The 21,269-nt window shown below is 36.6% G+C and overlaps 2 protein-coding genes across 3 annotated transcripts in view; both read right to left on the bottom strand.

Moving 5' to 3' along the window:
- Positions 1 to 2,096: 2,096 nt before the first annotated feature.
- Positions 2,097 to 7,590, bottom strand: LOC110451352 (transcription intermediary factor 1-beta-like). The gene is made up of 2 exons (XM_021499322.1): positions 7,352 to 7,590; positions 2,097 to 4,570 (listed from the first exon to the last, which is right to left on the bottom strand). Exon 2 carries the CDS (start codon positions 4,538 to 4,540, stop codon positions 2,555 to 2,557), a length of 1,986 nt encoding a protein of 661 aa, XP_021354997.1. The 5' UTR covers positions 4,541 to 4,570; positions 7,352 to 7,590; the 3' UTR covers positions 2,097 to 2,554.
- A 7,484-nt stretch (positions 7,591 to 15,074) lies between these two features.
- The window catches only part of LOC110451351 (RING finger protein 207-like), an 18,465-nt gene continuing 12,270 nt past the window's right edge, over positions 15,075 to 21,269 (bottom strand). Inside the window, exons 1-2 of one of the 2 annotated variants that reach the window (XM_021499320.1) lie at positions 20,131 to 20,254; positions 15,075 to 17,636 (exon numbers count right to left, since the gene is read on the bottom strand). In XM_021499320.1, the coding sequence (XP_021354995.1) occupies positions 15,624 to 17,606 (1,983 nt within the window). In that variant the 5' untranslated portion in view covers positions 17,607 to 17,636; positions 20,131 to 20,254 and the 3' untranslated portion in view covers positions 15,075 to 15,623. Of the gene's footprint in view, positions 17,637 to 20,130; positions 20,255 to 21,269 lie in introns of those variants that run through there. The other variant, XM_021499321.1, reaches the window with a different exon arrangement.

The raw sequence follows: 21,269 nt of genomic DNA, 5'->3' as shown, positions 1-21,269 counted from the left end.
TTTCCTTTACGGTTCAGCAAGATTTCATCATCACATTTACATACATGTAAGATGTTTTCATGTCTTCACAGCTACACACGAAACACGAGGTACAGAAAAATACGAAAAAGAATTAATAAACGTGCTGTTAACCCGAAATGAACAATACTTAAATAAAAGAGATTAACTGATGCAATTTCGGTCAGGATTTTTTTATTTTACTTGCATTACTCAATAGCAGCTTCGTTCTGTTAACATTCGACGAGTCACTATCAGAGCAGGTGATCAGTGCACCAAAATAACGACCGACGTAAATGATAGAAAAACGTAGGAATGACTATGTATAACGTTTTTACCAAAATACGCGCCCTCTCCTTATTAACGCTCTTCCTTTTTTTCATCACATATCGAGTGATACATTTCAATGACAAATTTCAATAAACGTTATGAAAATACCGCTCTCTGTTTTCTTAATCATGAACATTTTGACAGAATATTTCGAAAACCAATTCTTCCGTTTCCAAACGAAATCAGGCGCCACATTTAAAACATAAAATCAGTTGCAATTCAAATGTTTCAAAACATTTATTTGACCCGTCAATATCAAGTCAACTAGATATTTCCAACGGAATATATCTGTAACAGATTAAATGATAAACTCACACCCCGTTATATAGCATGTATGATGTCGTTGTGGTAGTGTACCTCCACCACGTAACAGGTTGATTTCTTTACTTTACAACGGGTACACCCGACACATATATGTATTTACAGTTTCAACTATGCGGATCACACATACGTAATATATAATGGACCCCACTGGTTGAGGCTCTAGTTTTCAAAGCAAAATAAAGAATGTTTCTATCATACCCTCCCCGGATATTTTCGATATCTCTTTTTCGGTCTGAAATTGCTAAAAGTTTTTCAGCTCCCGCGAGGCGTCAGCCTTACTCCCTAAGCCCCCACTTTCGCTCCCCCAACTCCCCCTCATAACATCCATTTTTATGAGATTTATTAAAAAATGCTAAAAATAACTTATATTTTTACTATTTTTTTATTATTATAATTACTTGCTTTAGTAAGGAGTTTCTTAATAGAAAACAAGCACACACAATTTTATATCGTATTATCCCTGAAGTCACTTTGACAACCTCTCACCCATATACAAACCACTAATGCTGGATTTTCATCCATCGTCAACTTGTATCTACATTATTCTTACCCATTTAAAACAGATATGTTTCACAATCAGAATCATTGTACATTTCCTACCTAGGGTTACCGTTCTCCATGAAAGGTGTTGATTAGAACATCAACATTTTCATCAAGAAAATACTGAATCCCTTGGTACCTTTTACCAGGAAATCAACTGCACGCAAAATAACAGAAATACCATTTTTTCTAGGGAGTGACTTGACAAAAGAAATGAACAAATAGATATTAATAGCAATCTTGATTTTGACGATTATCCTTTGATGTGTAAATCCTAGGACAAATTATGCTTGATTATTGAAGATTATTGGGTCATGTACTTCACGGAAATTGCGAATGCCTTGATTCTGGATCTAAACGTTTGGAATTCAACATGCATGGGACTGACTTTTGTAAATAAATCGACATAGTTAAAATGACAAATACTTCGAACTGCACAATACAGTGATACTATATTTAAATGTTTCTCGTTATTTGGTGCTGACATTATTGGTAATACAATATATTAAGCTTTATATCCATGGTTATTTCCACATACCATTGCAACAAAAAATACGAACGGAACATTACAACACAGGTGGCAATTAAAACCCATTAACCTCTTTAGAACACATTTAACACAACTAAAACACAGATTTCGTACGGATGTACGGACTAACGGACCGAAACAACGGCTCTCGAGTATCGTTACGGGGGCACAATAGCCATGGAAGGACGAACATTATTCTATCGCATATTTGATTGAGACTCGATCAAGAATAAAACAATACGCTATAGAAAAATATTGGAGAAACTTCTTAATTAGACTAAAAAAAACCACGGTCAGAAACTTGAAATGGTTTACAAGTACAGCAATAAAGTAAATATCTACTTGGAATTGACTGATAACGTACAGGAATTTAGCAATGCTTAAATTAGAGAAAAGTCTTTATTTAAGTATACATACTTTGCAATAAAACAATTATCTCCTATCCTTAATTCACGAACAAGTCGACATTTTATGTTTCAAATGATTAATTAGAGCTATTTTATCACATGTAACATTACCGTATATATTCATATCAAATTGAAAATACCCGCTTTGATTGTTAGTCCGACAATGTCAACGAAAAAAGTAAATGCGTAACTGACACTTCATTCAGAACTAGGTAATATTTTTTATTTAATAACTGATATTTGTAATTTAAACGTAAGATATTCACTTCAATATAAACACTTTTGATTTCATCCATCATTCATATTTACGATAGAAATGATTTTTACATTTTCGTTAAATAAACAAGAACAGTTATGTTAATGGTATATATATCAAGAATACACTATTATGTCAAATGTCGATATTGTGTACGATTGATTCTGCAAGTCATACAAGTTGGAACACTTGGATGGAATCCCTCTGATCTGATACGTTTGTTACCACCAGTTTATCACCACAAACAGATATTGCTATTGGGTGTGTGATACCGTCCGCTGCCGTTAACAGTTCCCGGACGTTAGTCCCGTCCCCGGACATCTGTACCACGTTGTTGGAGCTGTAACCACATACATAGACGTTACCTTCCACGTCGACGTCCACTCCACACGCATACTTCACTACACCAACCTTCAACACGTCCGTGTACTTGTTGTCAGTAGACAACCTACCAATCGCCGTACTGCCAGTAGTAACGGTATGATGAGAGACAAAGAGCTGTCCGTCCTTGGAATCATGTGACAACGCGTATACATCACCAGTATATCGATATAACGTCTTGGTCGTCCCGTCTTTCTTAACACTACAGATTTCGAATCCTGTAGGCACGATAAACTCACCATTTCTGTACGTTATACCGATATATTGTTGGTTTGTGTTTATTACAGACGACAGTGTAAGTTTGGAGGGTGTCACAGTCACTACACGTATACCTCCGGGACTCTGTATAGCGGCCGCCACAGTGGTGTTATCCACCATACACAGATCCCACGGACATCCATCCAAGTTTAACTCGTCCACAACATTCCCCTCATCGTTTATTAACTTGATCTTCTGATTGTTGTTATCTCCCACCACAATTCTGCCGTCAGGAAGGTATACAACACCACGGGCATCACAAGCAAATTGATCAGACGGACATTTTATGTTCACCTTTCTTATTTCCTTTACTTCACATTGGGATAAAGGTTTGACGAGAGTTGGGCCACTTGGGAAATCTCTTCGTTGCTTTCGGACAACGACTTTACCAAAGTTCAGACTTGTCACGTCCGAATCGATTTCATGTTCAATACTGACAGTTGAAATCGACATCTGCATTTCTTTCACTAGATCCTTAAAAGCCTCGAGCTCCGTCTGACCTTTCTGGTACAGCAAGATCGTGTCCATATGGTTGTTCCTCTGTAGTGCTGTAGCGGACGATTCTAATGTATTCTGTATAGCGACCTTCAGCCGTTCAAACTTCTGAATGGACACCTTCAGATTTTCTCTTTCCTGTTTGTACGCCGTGATTACGTCATCTGTGATTTCCTTCTTCATCTCTCTGATACGTTTATCCATACGTTCCTGCAGGTCGTCGATGCTTTTCAGTACCGCATCTTTGTCGTCTGCAATGTTCTGTTGTCGTAGATAAAAATCCTTTATCGTGGATTCCATGTCGTCTGCTCCTTGTTGTAGAAATGTCTTTCTTTCCTCTAGTTGGGAGCTACTATTCAGTTTCTCACAGTAATCCTCTGTTGTGGACACGTTGTCACATTTCCTGTGACCAACAGTTATACATTTACTGCAACCCAGGGACTTGTGATCCTCGCAATAATAAGCAATCACATCCTTGTGTTTGTAGCATTTTTTGTCAGATGTGTTTTGCCTCAGTTGCCAATTCTCGGAAGCCTTAATATCTACGATATCACAGCCAACGTGGATATTATCATGCAAATCTACTTTACAAGACTCACAGAACAATGACTCGTTATGTTTACACCAGAACTGTGCAGGTACCATGGTTCCCTTCCTCCTTTGGCAAGGCGCGCAGTAACGTGGCTCTGTCGTCCTGTTTCTCAGTTGTATCATCTCTATGGTAACGTTGTCGGTCGGGAACTGCTGGGCCCATTTCTCTTTGTCCTCTGTTTTGTCCACAGGGTGAGTTAGGGTCCTACATACCGGACAGATAAAGGAAGTCGCCGTATCACTCGTCCCTGACACCTCATTGACGATGTAGCTACTCAAACATTCCTCACAAAGAGAATGACGACACGGCAGAGACTTCGGCTGACGTAACTGCTCAAGACAGATCGGACATTCGAGAAGGTGGGAGTCCGACAGGTTTGGTAGTGTGCTGTCTTCAGAGCGAGGGTCTGGATGGGGAACACCTTCCGCCATTGTATACGTACTCAAACGCTAGTTCCGTATCTGCAAGTATGAGAATAACGAAACATTATCGGCATGACTTTTCTGGTACGTAAATAACTTATTTTCATCAATTAGATAGAAATAACACATTGTTCATGTTATTACATTCACACATTTGGTTGTAGACACCTGTAGAGATGCAACGACATGTTACGTATAAAACACTGACAATTTGACTCGTAAACGTTTTCATTTTGTATATCCTGTATTCTGCTGATAGGAGAGAAATGCAGAGAAATAAAAGTTATTCATTCTGATAACAAAAAACGGAATAGTGAAGTGTTAAAAAGAGCATTGTTATAGGTTCAAAACAAATTTTAAGTGATGCAAAAAGCTTTTAGTTTACACGTATCTTGACTATTATTATAAACTCAATGTGTATACGTTACATTTGCCTGGTATAGTGAATTTCAGCCGAAATGTAACTGATGTATAAAACATCTTTTCTGAATCAAAATGGCTCAAACTCTTCGAATACGTCGAACGATTACGTATAATGAATACAGTCAGTACATTCGCCTTATATAGTGCACTCATTTGCAGTTTATATATATTACGTTTTGTGACTCATCGTGTCATTTGACTCATACAGTGAAGACTAAATGCGTGGCTCTATTTGGATTGGTTCTACAAAAACAAGCATGGCTTTAGATATGAAAGAACAACGATCGTACATTTTGTACGTACATCTCAGACTACGTCAAAATATTGTATGCATTTTATTTCTCAGAGCGAGTGTCCTGTCTCAAGAATTACAACAATATCAAATATTTATCCAATATTTCACTCGATATTTGTGTAGGCGGCGTAATAATTGTGAACACATATACATATGCACATCGAAACATGGAAGTGTAAGGTGTTACGAGTTACCTCCCGTCGTACGATATATACGTACCTTATTGTTCAGACTTAAAAAAGACATACATGGAAACTGATTTTTCTTTCTTGTTATTCCTAATATTTTTCATCAGTATTCGGACATATTTCCGAGATAATCTTCTTTTAATTATATATCCCTCAAACGAATCTGTGCAAACTTACATATTCACCGATAGAAGGAGTCGATAGCATTTTTAGATTATCATGAAATTTGTACTTTGTCGAGAAATCTTACGCATAAGGTATTTATACTGAACGGCAAAATTAAGTATACACTTTTAAAATAAATTTATTGTTGCCAAACATAACGTTTACTGGAAAACCATTGCTATATACGTGAATTCGTATCATTGCAAATTTAAAAGAAATCCACAAATCGAAATAAATTTGTTAGACGTTAAGTTCAGATATTGGCTTCCATACATTTTATACCCTCAGCGCGACATACTGAAGTTATGCGCATGCAAACTGTGCCACGTGCCCTCCGTAAGCTTCCCTGTTAAAGGCCGTAAGGTTTGAGTGTGTCGGCAATATGGCAAGACTTTCAATAGCGGATAGAAATCGTGCGATTGGGGTGCTACAAGCCCGGGGATCAAAACGTCATGTGACGCGTGTGATGAATTGTACGAGATTTACGATTAAGTGCCTTTTGAAGTGTTATCGACAAGTAGAACATGTCAACCAACTCCCTGGAGCAGAACGGCGACGTGAATCTGTAATCGATGTGTAACGTCGAATCAAAACGACATTTAGTGTTAACCATGAGAAAACGCTGTGTGGCAGACAATGGCGGACACACAACATATTGACGTCACAAGTGTATTTTGACTGTATACAGTGGTGACGTCAAAACCACGTGAAAAATTGAAATGACCCCTACGTCGTTCTGCAAGACCGTTTGCCTTTTTGGTAGTTGACGGCAGTCTTGACTCTGTAAAATCTGTCTATAGTTATTAAATTTTACATTTACGATTTAAAATCGACTTTATCAATATGAAATAAATTATCTGATGCCTTTTATAAAGTGTATACTTGATTTTGCCGGTCAGTATATGTATATGTGCGTGTGTGCTGTTAAAGGAAAATGTTGTCTTGGTTTTTATGTTCCCTTAAATTTCTTAAAATGTATGTTTCAAACTATTTGTGTGTCTAATTTCCTTCTTAAAATCTAGATATTTACCGCCCGACAAATCGTTTATTACGAATATGTGAAAACTAGTAAATTTTTTGAACGCTACCTATGACGACATATATAAATATAATATTTGCTTTTTAGCTGTGTAAACTACATATTATTCAATTCATATCACAGAGTATAATACATATTTATTCAAAATAGACATGAATGTGTTCGAACAATTAACTTCCGATATGTTCATATCATTTAACAAGATTTTAACAACAATTTCAGTGATACCCTACGACAATGCGTTTCCAATGGAAGAGTTCAAGCCCTGACGACCCTTCATACTCACGCGTGTATCCACGCAGACACATGTATACATATATACACACACACACGTTTCTCGGTCAACCATACCATAACAATTTATTTATAGAACGAGAGTTTGCCCAACTTTTCCTATTACTTCCGCTCTGTTTGTAATCAGAAAATGACGCCGTTGGATACGTAAAGCCATCACATTATGGTATCCTTCGGTGGTATAACTGAACAAACAATGCCTTTCGTACTCTTTTGTGCATAGATAGTAAACTGGTGACGTCATGTACTTCCTCTTTCGGTTTCCGTACGTCTAACATTATTACAGCCGCTACAACATATTCTACGATTACAATGAACGTATTCTAAGTAAATACACTCTATTTACATGTTCATTTGGTGTAAATGGTGTTACTATTACTCAAATATAAGTACGGAATATGTACGACTGTACTTACCGCTCCACCAATGAATAAATATGGTTGTAATGACGATTGACGAGGTGTAGATGTGGGACACCTCTCCGTCGTTATGGCGCCCTTTAGAATGTGACTCAATACACTAATAACACGTCCGTACATTGTAATGCCGTTACGATATATCCGGATAACTTACGGATTGTTTACTACACATCGCTTGTTTCGTTAAAGATATTTTCTAGAGAACAAATTAACACATCATCCTTACGTATTTAATTGACAATTTACGTTTAAAAATACATCCCCTCCGTACAATGACGTTTTTCAGAGCTTTTATCAACTACACATCATCGAATTGAATTTCATGAAATTAATATCCGTTTAACTTCAGATTTAGGTAATCCGAAACTGTTCATTTACTCTATGCATTATAGTTTTATCAGTAAGTACAGGTACTGAGATTTAACGTAAATCACTACATGTATGATATAAATAGATAACATAATTTCTTTTGATATATCAGTGTGGTACGAAACCAGAGTACAATTAGACAGAAAATTCCAACGTCTCAAATCAATAAATTCCTATAAAATATCAACGTTTGAAAAACTGATATTTGATATATTTTTGTTTGTTTTGGGTGTATTTAAGATAGAGCGGCAAAAAGAAAATGAAGATGATCAAGAGATATATTATAAGGATAAATGGCAGAGCTTTTTATGTAGGTCTGAAATATCGCCTACCATGATATTGCCTGAAACATGTGAACATGAACGAGTATTAAAAAAACGAACATCTGTAACAAAAAAGATAACACAAATTATCTGGTTCACAGTGTGAAAATCATGTTCAATTCAACACGAGTTAATTCTTTTAAGTGTACAGTATCTATTATAGTTTATCAAGCTTTAGCGTGTATAACGAAATCAAACTATATCAAATATGGAGTGGGATTTCGTATACATATCATAAAAATGTGTCACGTCGTTATTTATCTAGTGGCAGCTAATAGTCGTTATCAGAGATGTATTACAAAGATATGATGTTCGGGTATGATGTTCGGATTGTGTGTACATGTATGATGTTCAGACTGTATGTACATGTATGATGTTCGGATTGTGTGTACATGTATGATGTTCAGACTGTATGTACATGTATGATGTTCGGATTGTGTGTACATGTATGATGTTCAGACTGTATGTACATGTATGATGTTCGGATTGTGTGTACATGTATGATGTTCAGACTGTATGTACATGTATGATGTTCGGATTGTGTGTACATGTATGATGTTCAGACTGTATGTACATGTATGATGTTCGGATTGTGTGTACATGTATGATGTTCAGACTGTATGTACATGTATGATGTTCGGATTGTGTGTACATGTATGATGTTCAGACTGTATGTACATGTATGATGTTCGGATTGTGTGTACATGTATGATGTTCAGACTGTATGTACATGTATGATGTTCGGATTGTGTGTACATGTATGATGTTCAGACTGTATGTACATGTATGATGTTCGGACCTATGTACATGTATGTAGTTCAGACTGTATGTGCACGTATAATGTTAGGACTGTATGTACATGTGTGATGTTCGAATTATTTGTATATATATGTAGGATGTTCGGACCGTATGTACATGCATGATGTTCGGACTGTATGTACTAATATGATGTTCGGACTGTGTGTATATGTATGATGTTCTGATTGTATGTACATGTATGATGTTTGGATTGTAAGTACATGTATGATGTTCGGACTGTATGTACATGTATGATGTTCGGACTGTATGTACACGGATGATGTTCGGACTGTATGTACATGTATGGTGTTCGGACTGTAGGAACATGTACATTGTATGATGTTCGGATTGTATGTACATGTATGAAGTTTGGATTATACGTACATGAATGATGTTCGGACCGTATGTACATGTAGGATGTTCGGACTGTATGTCCATGTATGATGTTCCGATTGTATGTTGTATGATGATCAGATTGTATGTACATGTCTGAAGTTTGGATTATAGTACAGGAATGGTGTTTGGGCTGTATGTAGATGCATGATGTTCGGATTATTTGTATATATATGTAGGATGTTCGGACTGTATGTACATGCATGATGTTCGGACTGTATGTACTTATATGATGTTCGAACTGTATGTACCTGTATGATGTTCTGACTGAATGTACATGCATGATGTTAGGAATGAATGTACATGTATGATGTTCTGACTGTATGTATATGTAGGGTGTTCTGACTGTATGAACATATATGATGTTCGGACTGTTTGCACATGTATGATGTTCGGACTGCATGTACAAGTATGATGTTCGGACTGTATGTCATGTATTAAGTTCGGATTATACGTACAGGAATGATGTACGGGATGTATGTACATGTATCATGTTCGGACTGTATGTACATGTATCATGTTCGGACTGTATGTACATGTATGATGTTCGGACTTATGTACATGTATAATGTTAGGACTTATGTACATGTGTTATGTTCGGACTGTATGTACATATATGATGTTCGGACTGTATGTAGATGTATGATGTTCGGACTGTATGTACATATATGATGTTCAGATTGTATGTTTTATGATGTTCGGACTGTATGTACATGTTTGATGTTCGGACTGTATGTATATATATAATGTTCGGACTGTAGGTACATGTATGATGTTCGGACTGTGGGTACATATATGATGTTCGGACTGTTTGCACATGTATGATGTTCGGACTGTATGTACATGTATGATGTTCGGACTGTATGTACATGTATTAAGTTCGGATTATACGTACAGGAATGATTACGGGATGTATGTACATGTATCATGTTCGGACTTATGTACATGTATGATGTTCGGACTTATGTACATGTATGATGTTCGGAATGTATGTACGTGTATGATGTTCGGATTGTATGTACATGTATCATGTTCGGACTGTATGTACATGTATGATGTTCGGACTTATGTACATGTATGATGTTCGGACTTATGTACATGTATGATGTTCGGACTGTATGTACATGTATCATGTTCGGATTGTATGTACATGTATCATGTTCGGACTGTATGTACATGTATGATGTTCGGACTTATGTACATGTATGATGTTCGGACTTATGTACATGTATGATGTTCGGACTGTATGTACATGTATCATGTTCGGATTGTATGTACATGTATCATGTTCGGACTGTATGTACATGTATGATGTTCGGACTTATGTACATGTATGATGTTCGGACTTATGTACATGTATGATGTTCGGACTGTATGTACATGTATCATGTTCGGATTGTATGTACATGTATCATGTTCGGACTGTATGTACATGTATGATGTTCGGACTTATGTACATGTATGATGTTCGGACTTATGTACATGTATGATGTTCGGACTGTATGTACATGTATCATGTTCGGATTGTATGTACATGTATCATGTTCGGACTGTATGTACATGTATGATGTTCGGACTTATGTACATGTATGATGTTCGGACTGTATGTACGTGTATGATGTTCGGATTGTATGTACATGTATCATGTTCGGACTGTATGTACATGTATGATGTTCGGACTTATGTATCTGTATAATGTTAGGACTGTATGTACATGTGTTATGTTCGGACTGTATGTACATGTATGGTGTTCGGACTGTAGGTACATGTACATTGTATGATGTTCGGAATGTATGTACATGTATGATGTTCGGACTGTATGTACATGTATGATGTTCGGACCTATGTACATGTATGTAGTTCAGACTGTATGTGCACGTATAATGTTAGGACTGTATGTACATGTGTGATGTTCGAATTATTTGTATATATATGTAGGATGTTCGGACCGTATGTACATGCATGATGTTCGGACTGTATGTACTTATATGATGTTCGGACTGTGTGTATATGTATTATGTTCTGATTGTATGTACATGTATGATGTTCGGATTGAGTGTACATGTATGATGTTCTGACGGAATGTACAAGTATGATGTTAGGAATGTATGTGCATGTTTGATGTCCGGACTGTATGTACATGTATGGTGTTCGGACTGTAGGAACATGTACATTGTATGATGTTCGGATTGTATGTACATGTATGAAGTTTGGATTATACGTACATGAATGATGTTCGGACCGTATGTACATGTAGGATGTTCGGACTGTATGTCCATGTATGATGTTCCGATTGTATGTTGTATGATGTTCAGATTGTATGTACATGTCTGAAGTTTGGATTATAGTACAGGAATGGTGTTTGGGCTGTATGTAGATGCATGATGTTCGGATTATTTGTATATATATGTAGGATGTTCGGACTGTATGTACATGCATGATGTTCGGACTGTATGTACACGTATGATGTTCGGACTGTATGTACATGTATGATTTTCGAACTGTATATACATGTTTGATGTTCGGATTAAATGCTGTACATGTATGATGTTTGGACTGTATGTACATGTTTGATGCTTTAATTGTATGTACATGTTTGATGTTCGGATTATATGTATATGTATGATGCTTGGACGGTATGTACATGTCTGATGTTTGGACTGAATGTACATGTGTGAGGTTCGGACTGTGTGTACATATATGATGTTCGGACTATATGTACATGTATGATGTTCGGATTGTATGTACATGTGTGATATTCGTACTGTATGCTGTACATGTATGATGTTCGGATCGTATGTACATGTATGCTGTTCAGATTGTATGTTGTTTGATTTTCGGATTGTATGTTGTACATGTATGATATTCAGACTGTGTGTACATGTATGGTGTTCGGAATGTGTGTACATGTATAATGTTCGGACTGTATGTACATGTATAATGTTCGAATTGTATGTACATGTATAATGTTCGAATTGTATGTACATGTATGATGTTCGAATTGTATGTACGTGTATGATGTTCAGATTGTATGTTGTGTGATGTTCGGATTGTATGTTGTACATGTATGATGTTCGGACTGTATGTACATTTATGATATTCAGACTGTGTGTACATGTATGATGTTCGGACTGTATGTACATGTATGATGTTCGGATTGTATGTACATGTATGATGTTCGGACTGTATGTTGTACGATGTTCGGATTGTTTGTTGTATATGTATGATGTTCGGACTGTATGTACATGTATGATGTTCAGATTGTATGTTGTATGATTTTTCGGATTGTATGTACATGTATGATGTTCGGACTGTATGTACATCTATGATGTTCAGACTGTGTGTACATGTATGGTGTTCGGAATGTGTGTACATGTATGATGTTCGGACTGTATGTACATGTATGATGTTCGAATTGTATGTACATGTGTGATGTTCGAACTGTTTGTTGTACATGTATGATGTTCGGATTGTATGTTGTACGATGTTCGGATTGTTTTTTGCATATGTATGATGTTCGGACTGTATGTACATGTATGATGTTCAGATTGTATGTTGTATGATGTTCGGATTGTATGTTGTACATGTATGATGTTCGGACTGTATGTACATGTATGGAATTCGGAATGTGTGTACATGTATGATGTTCGGACTGTATCTATATGTCTGATGTTCGGACTGTATGTTGTACATGCATGATGTTTGGACTGTATGTACAAGTATCATGTTCAGACCGTCTGTACATGTATGGTGTTCGGAATGTGTGTACATGTATGATGTTCGGACTGTATGTACATGTATGATGTTCGAATTGTATGTACATGTATGATGTTCAGATTGTATGTTGTATGATGTTCGGATTGGATGTTGTGCATGTATGATGTTCGGACTGTATGTATGATGTTCAGACTGTGTCTACATGTATGATGTTCGGAATGTGTGTACATGTATGAGGTTCAGATTGTGTGTACATGTATGGTGTTCGGAATGTGTGTACATTTATGATGTTCGGACTGTATCTACATGTCTGATGTTCGGACTGTATGTTGTACATGCATGATGTTCGGACTGTATGTACATGTAAGATGTTCAGACAGTCTGTACATGTATGGTGTTCGGAATGTGTGTACATGTATGATGTTCGGACTGTATGTACATGTATGATGTTCGAATTGTATGTACCTGTATGATGTTCGGATTGTATGTTGTACATGTATGATGTTCGGACTGTATGTACATGTATGATATTCAGACTGTGTGTACATTATGGTGTTCGGAATGTGTGTACATGTATAATGTTCGGATTGTATGTTGTACGATGTTCGGATTGTTTGTTGTATATGTATGATGTTCGGACTGTATGTACATGTATGATGTTCAGATTGTATGTTGTATGATTTTTCGGATTGTATGTACATGTATGATGTTCGGACTGTATGTACATGTATGATGTTCAGACTGTGTGTACATGTATGGTGTTCGGAATGTGTGTACATGTATGATGTTCGGACTGTATGTACATGTATGATGTTCGAATTGTATGTACATGTATGATGTTCGGATTGTATGTTGTATGATGTTCGGATTGTATGTTGTACATGTATGATGTTCGGACTGTATGTACATGTATGATATTCAGACTGTGTGTACATGTATGGTGTTCGGAATGTGTGTACATGTATAATGTTCGGACTGTATGTACATGTATGATGTTCGGATTGTATGTACATGTATGATGTTCGGATTGTATGTACATGTTTGATGTTCAGATTGTATGTTGTATGATTTATCGGATTGTATGTACATGTATGATATTCGGACTGTATGTACATGTATGATGTTCAGACTGTGTGTACATGTATGGTGTTCGGAATGTGTGTACATGTATGATGTTCGGACTGTATGTACATGTATGATGTTCGGATTGTATGTACATGTATGATGTTCAGATTGTATGTTGTATGATTTTTCGGATTGTATGTACATGTATGATGTTCAAACTGTATGTACATGTATGATGTTCAGACTGTGTGTACATGTATGGTTTTCGGAATGTGTGTACATGTATGATGTTCGGACTATATGTACATGTATGATGCTGGAACTGAAGGTAGATGTATGTTGTTCGGATTGTATGTACATGTTTGATGTCTGGACTGTATGTACATGTTGGATGTCTGGACTGTATGTTGTACATGTATCATGTTCGGACTGTATGTCTATGTATGATGTTCGAACTGTATGTATAGGTATGATGTTCTGACTGTATGTACATGTTTGATGCTCGAATTGTATGTACATGTATGATGTTCGGATTGTATGTTGTACATGTATGATGTTCAGACTGTATGTACATGTATGATGTTCGGATTGTATGTTGTACATGTATGATGTTCAGACTGTATGTACATGTATGGAATTCGGAATGTATGTACATGTATGATGTTCGGACTATATGTACATGTATGATGCTCGGACTGTATGTTGTACATGTATGATGTTCGGATCGCATGTACATGTATGCTGTTCAGATTGTATGTTGTATGATGTTCGGATTGCATGTTGTACATTATGATGTTCGGATTGTATGTATATGTTTGATGTTCGGATTGTATGTACATGTATGATGTTCGGACTTTATGTATATGTTTGATGTTCTGATTGTATGTACATGTATGATGTTCGGACTGTATGTATATGTTTGATGTTCGGATTGTATGTACATTATGATGTTCGGACTGTGTTATCATCTATTATGTTCAGACTGTTGTAAACATCTATTTTTTTGTTTAAGCGAATAATCTAGAATAGCAGATAAAAATTAGGCAGGTTAGCAATGGAGTGTATTTTATTAAAACAAATATATCATTCACAATTCTTATTTATTCAAAGTGTTGTTTTCTCAATTTACTTATGAACAACATGGCGTGTATTTATAAATGTTACGATTCAAAAGAAATATACTTTTATTTATCGTCTTGTAATGTGTACAGAATTGAAGTAATGAAATATGTATGTTTTGTAGACTTCAGATTATTGTACAATCTCCCGTACCGACTGAGCTACGTCATCAATGGATGTTTCCTGACACAACTGCTACAGTTTCATGCAACATAAAGTTAATGAAGGTTACTGTGTATATGTACAGCACAAATGTCAGTGATCTACACATAGTTATCTACATATTTTACCGTTTTTATTCGTAAGGATATAACTTTAATTATTTATTTCATGCAATGGAATTATTATAAAGTGTAATAGAAAAGAAACTATGACAAAAGGCAGGAAATTACCGATTTATATAAACAAGAACAGTTATGTTAATGATATATCAAGAATACACTATGATGTCAAATGTCAATCTTGTGTACGATTGATTCTGCGAGTCATACAAGTTGAAACACTTGGATGGAATCCTTCTGACCTGATCCGTTTGTTACCACCAGTTTATCACCACAAACAGATATTGCTAGTGGTTGTGTGATACCGTCCGCTCCCGTTAACAGTTCCCGGACGTTGGTCCCGTCCCCGGACATCTGTACCACGTTGTGTGAGCCGTTACCACAGACATAGACGTTACCTTCCATGTCTACGTCCACTCCATACGGACACTTAACTACACCAACCTTCAACACGTCCGTGTAGTTGTTGTCAGTAGACAACCTACCAATCACCGTTCTGCCAGTACTATTGGTATAATGGGCGATAAAGAGCTGTCCGTCCTTGGAATTATGTGACAACGCGAATACTCTGCCATTATATCGATATAACGTCTTGGTCGTCCCGTCTTTCTTAACACTGCAGACTTCGGATCCTGTACTCACGATAAACTCTTCATCTCTATACGTTATACCGTAATATGGTTTGTTGTCGTTTATTACAGACGACAGTGTAAGTTTGGAGGGTGTCACAGTCACTACATGTATACCTCTGGTGCTCTGTATAGCGGTCGCCACAGTGGTGTTATCCACCAAACACAGATCCCAAGGTTTTCCATCCATTTTCAACTCGTCCACAACATCCCCCGCGTCGTTGATTAACTTGATTTTGTTATTGCTGTTATCTCCCACCACAATTCTGCCGTCAGGAAAGTATACAACACCACGAGCATAAACATTAGCTTGGTCAGACCGACATTGTATGTTCACTTTTCTTATTTCCCTTACTTCACATTGGGATAAAGGTTTGACGAGACTTGGGACACCTGGGAAATCTCTTCGCTGCTTTCGGACAACGACTTTACCAAAGTTCAGACTTGTCACGTCCGAATCGATTTCATGTTCAATACTGACAGATGAAATCGACATCTGCATTTCTTTCACTAGATCCTTACAAGCCTCGAGCTCCGTCTGACCTTTCTGGTAAAGCCGGATCGTGTCCATATGATCGTTCCTCTGAAGAGCTGTAGCGGACGACGCTAATGTATTCTGTATAGCGACCTTCAGTCGTTCACACTTCTGAGTGGAAACCTTCAGATTTTCTCTTTCCTGTTTGTACGCCGTGATTACGTCATCTGTGATTTCCTTTTTCATCTCTCTGATACGTTTATCCATACGTTCCTGCAGGTCGTCGATGCTTTTCAGTACCGCATCTTTGTCGTCTGCAATGTTCTGTTGTCGTAGGTAAAAGTCCTTTATCATGGATTCCATGTCGTCTGCTCCTTGCTGTAGAAATGTCTTTCTTTCCTCTAGTTGGGAGCTACTATTCAGTTTCTCACAGTAATCCTCTGTTGTGGACACGTTGTCACATTTTCTGTGACCAACAGTTATACATTTACTGCAGCCTAGGGACTTGTGATCCTCACAATAATAAGCAATCTTCTTCTTGTGTTTGTCGCATCGTTTGTCAGATGTTTCCTGTCTCAGCAGGAAATTCCCGGAACCACTAATATTTACGATATCACAGCTCACATGGACCACATCATGGTGATCCACTTTACAAGACTCACAGAACAATGACTGATTAGTTTTACACCAGAACTGTGCAGAGGTCATGCTTCCCTTTCTCTGACAGGGCGCGCAGTAACGTGGCTCTGTCGTCCTGTTTCTCAGTTGTATTATCTCTATGGCAACGGTGTCGGTCGGGAACTGCTGGGCCCATTTCTCTTTGTCCTCTGATTTGTCCACGGGGTGAGTTAACGTCCTACATACCGGACAGATAAAGGAAGTCGCCGTATCACTCGTCCCTAACACCTCACTGACAATGTAGCTACTCAAACATTCCTCACAAAGAGAATGACGACACGGCAGAGACTTCGGCTGACGTAACTGCTCAAGACAGATCGGACATTCAAGAAGATGGGAGTCTGAGAGGTTTCGTAGTGTGCTGTCTTCAGAGTGAGGGTCTGGATGGGGACCACCTTCCGCCATTGTATACGTACTCAAACGCTAGTTCCGTATCTGCAAGTATGAGAATAACGAAATAGTATCGGCATGACTTTGCTGGTACATAAAGAAAAGTTTGCGTACTTGCAACTCAACTTTTTTACAAGTAAGATAGAAATAAGATATTGCACATGTCACTGCATCCGAAAAGAAATTTGTTAACACAATTACGACATGTCATTTGAACCAATCCTGACAATTTGATTAGTTAACGTTCATGCAATCCATTTTTCTGAAGACAAAAGACGGAATGCTCCGTGAACAGTTTAACATAGCATTAATATAGGTTTGACACAAACTTTAAGTGATGCAAAATGTGTATTGGCTACCTAAGTATCTTGAATATTAGTATAAACTCGATGTTTATCAGTTACATTTGTCTGGTATCGTGAATTTCAGCCTCAATGCTACTGATCTATACACCATCTTTCTGAATCAAAATGACACAAACTCTTCATATACATGTGATAAATACATGCAGTACATTTGCCTTATATAGTACATGCATTCGTAGTTTACATCTATTGCGTTTTGTGATCCATTGCGGCATTTGACTTATACAGTGTAGACTAAATGCTTGGCTCTGTTAAAATTGGTTTACATAACAGTTTCTATAAAAACAAACTTGACTTTAGATATGAAAGAATTATGAGCGTACTTTTGGACATCAAAATATTGTATGCGTTGTATTTCTCAGAGCGAATGTCCGATCCGTAGATGTCTCAATAATACCAACAATATAAAATATTTATCCGATATTTCACTCGATATTTGTATAGGCGACGTAATAATTGTATACACATGTACACGAATGTTACATTTGGAATAGGAAAGGGTAATATGTAACGAGTTACCTCCCGTTGTACGATATAGGTGCCTAATTATTCAGACTTAAAAACGTATACATGAAAACTGTGCATCTTGTTACTCCTAATACTTTTCATCAGTACTTGGACATATTTCCGAAGTGATCTTCTTTCAATCGTAATGCGTTCAAACGAAACTGTGCAAACTTACATATTCCCCAATAGAGGGAGTGGATAGCATACTTAGATTAGCGGGAAATTTGCACTTCGCTGTGAAAACTTATATTCAATGTATATATGTGGGTGATATTATAAAAAGTAGAGCGAAGAAAGCCACGGAAATTCATGGATGTTATTTCTTTCTTTTCATCAAAGTAAACATGTTAAGTAACCCTTAGAATACTACTCATAGTTTTACCACGACTCCTGTCCTCCTTCTGTCTGATTTAGGAAAAAGTTGTGTTAGTTTTTATGTTCCATTAAATGTCTTAAAATGTATGTTTCAAACTTTTTGTACGTCTAATTTGCCTCTTAAATTATATTAATGTACCGCCCGACAAATCGTTTATTACGAACATGAGAAAAGAGTAAATTTCAACGTTAAAGCTACTTATTCTGGCGGAGATATCATATATATTCAAAATACACATGATTGTGTTCGAACAATTGAGTTCCGATAAGATCATATCATTTAACAAGAGTACCGCGGGGCGGAACAATATACGCCCGTCAAAAGCCATATAGTGTTAGATACTATCTTACATTGAAATAAGATCTGCATCATTCTAAGAGTGGTTAGCTGACATGCTATAAAAAATGTAGGAGAAAATCTCCGGACAAAAAATCAAATACTGAAATGAACAAAGGAAAATTACCTTTGGAAAAATTATCGAATCAAAATTCTTTTAAGGGATACACAACTTCATATCATGATTATAATGTATACCAAGTTTCAACGAGATCCGTTGAAAAATGTAGGAGGAGATTGCCGGACAAAATATCAAATACTGAAATAAACAAAGGGCAATAACTTTTGGAAAATTGTCGAATCAAAATTATTTTAAGGGAGACACAACTTCATATCATGATTATAATGTATTCCAAGTTTCAAAAAGATCGGTCGAAAAATGTAGCAGAAGAGTGCCGGACAAACAAAAGTTTACGCCGGACGGACGGGCAACCCCATACCATAATCATTCCGTCAAATTTGACTGCCGTATAAAAACGTTTTACCATTTTAAGTCATGTCCTGTGAAAATGCGTTTTAAACGGGAGAAGGTAAGCCCTGACAACCCTTCATACTCACGCATGTATCCACGCAGACACACGTTTCTCGGTCAACCATACCAAAACAATTTATTTATATAACAAGGGTTTGCACAATTTTCCTCTTATTTCCGCTCTGTATGTAATTAGAAAATGACGCCGTTGGATACGTAAAGTCTTCAGATTATGGTATCCGACAGTGGTATTACTGTACAAACAATGCGTTTCTTACTCTATTATGCATAGCTAGTAAATTGGTGACGTCTGTACTTCCTCTTTCGGTTTCCGTACGTCTAACATTACTACAGCCGCTACAACATATTTAACGATTAAAATGAACGTGTTCTTAGTAAAAACACGCTATTTACATGTTCATTTGACGTAAAAGGTGGTACTGTTATAAAACCTCAGTACGGGAGATACTTATTTGTACTTACCGCTCCATCAAGGTATGAATATGGTTGTAGTCTTTGAAGTGACGAGGTGTAGATGTGGGACACGTCCCCGTTGTTAGCTCGGCGCACTTTGGAATGTGACTCAATACACTAATAACACGTCCGTACATTGTAATGCCGGGTACGATATATCCAGATAATTTGCGGATTGTATATATTTACTAGAGAACAAATTAACACAGCATCCGTATACAGGTGTATATTATTGACAGTTTACCTTATAGAAGACATAAACACTCCGGTACAATGACATTTTCTAGAGCTTTTATCACTGACACAACATCGCATTGAATTTCATGAAATAAATATCCGTCTAACTTTACACTAAGAAATCAGAATCCGTTTTTTTACTCTATGTTCTAACGGAAATCATTATAATGCAATCGATAGTGAGATAACTTATTTTGGTATAATATTGTGATACGAAATCAGATTAAATTCAGACGGAAAATTTCAGCCTCTCAAATCAATAAATTCAGACGGAAAATTTCAACCTCTCAAATCAATAAATTCATATAAAATATTCACGTTTGAAAGCTGACATTCGATATATCTTTTAACGGTAGAGCGGCTAAAAAAATGAAAATAAACAAGAAAAACATTTTTATAGAGATAAATGGCAGAGTTTTCTTGTTTGTTATCGCCTATCTATGATATTGCTCAAAACATGTGAACATTAACGAGCATTCAAAAACTAAATAGTTGTGACAAAATATAAGATAACACAAATTATATGGTTCACAGTGTCAAAATCATGTTATCTTTCAACTGGAGTTAATTCTTTTAAGTGTATCGATTTATAAGTTTTTCAAACTTTAGCGTGTTTTACGGAATCAAACAATATCAAATATGGAGTGTGATATCGTATAAATATCGTAAAAAATTGTCACATTATTATTTTTCTAGTGGCAGCTAGTCATTATCAGAGATGTAATACATAAGGTGTGATGTGAGATACATATATGCTGTTCGAATTGTATGTACATGTATGATGTTCGGACTGTATATACATGTATGATGTTCGGATTGTATATACATGTATGTTGTTCAGACTGTATGTACATGTATGATGTTAGGATTATATACATGTATGATGTTCGGACTGTATGTACATGTCTGAC

Source organism: Mizuhopecten yessoensis, unplaced genomic scaffold (assembly GCF_002113885.1).
Source record: "Mizuhopecten yessoensis strain PY_sf001 unplaced genomic scaffold, ASM211388v2 scaffold5965, whole genome shotgun sequence".
NCBI classification, from domain to species: Eukaryota; Metazoa; Mollusca; class Bivalvia; order Pectinida; family Pectinidae; genus Mizuhopecten; species Mizuhopecten yessoensis.
Note: the sequence above shows the minus strand (reverse complement) of the source record. Positions and strands in the feature narration are given on the sequence as shown.

Coding starts and splice junctions, on each gene's coding strand:
- LOC110451352 (XM_021499322.1), bottom strand. CDS start 4,540: ATGGCGGAAGGTGTTCCCCATCCAGACCCTCGCTCTGAAGACAGCACA.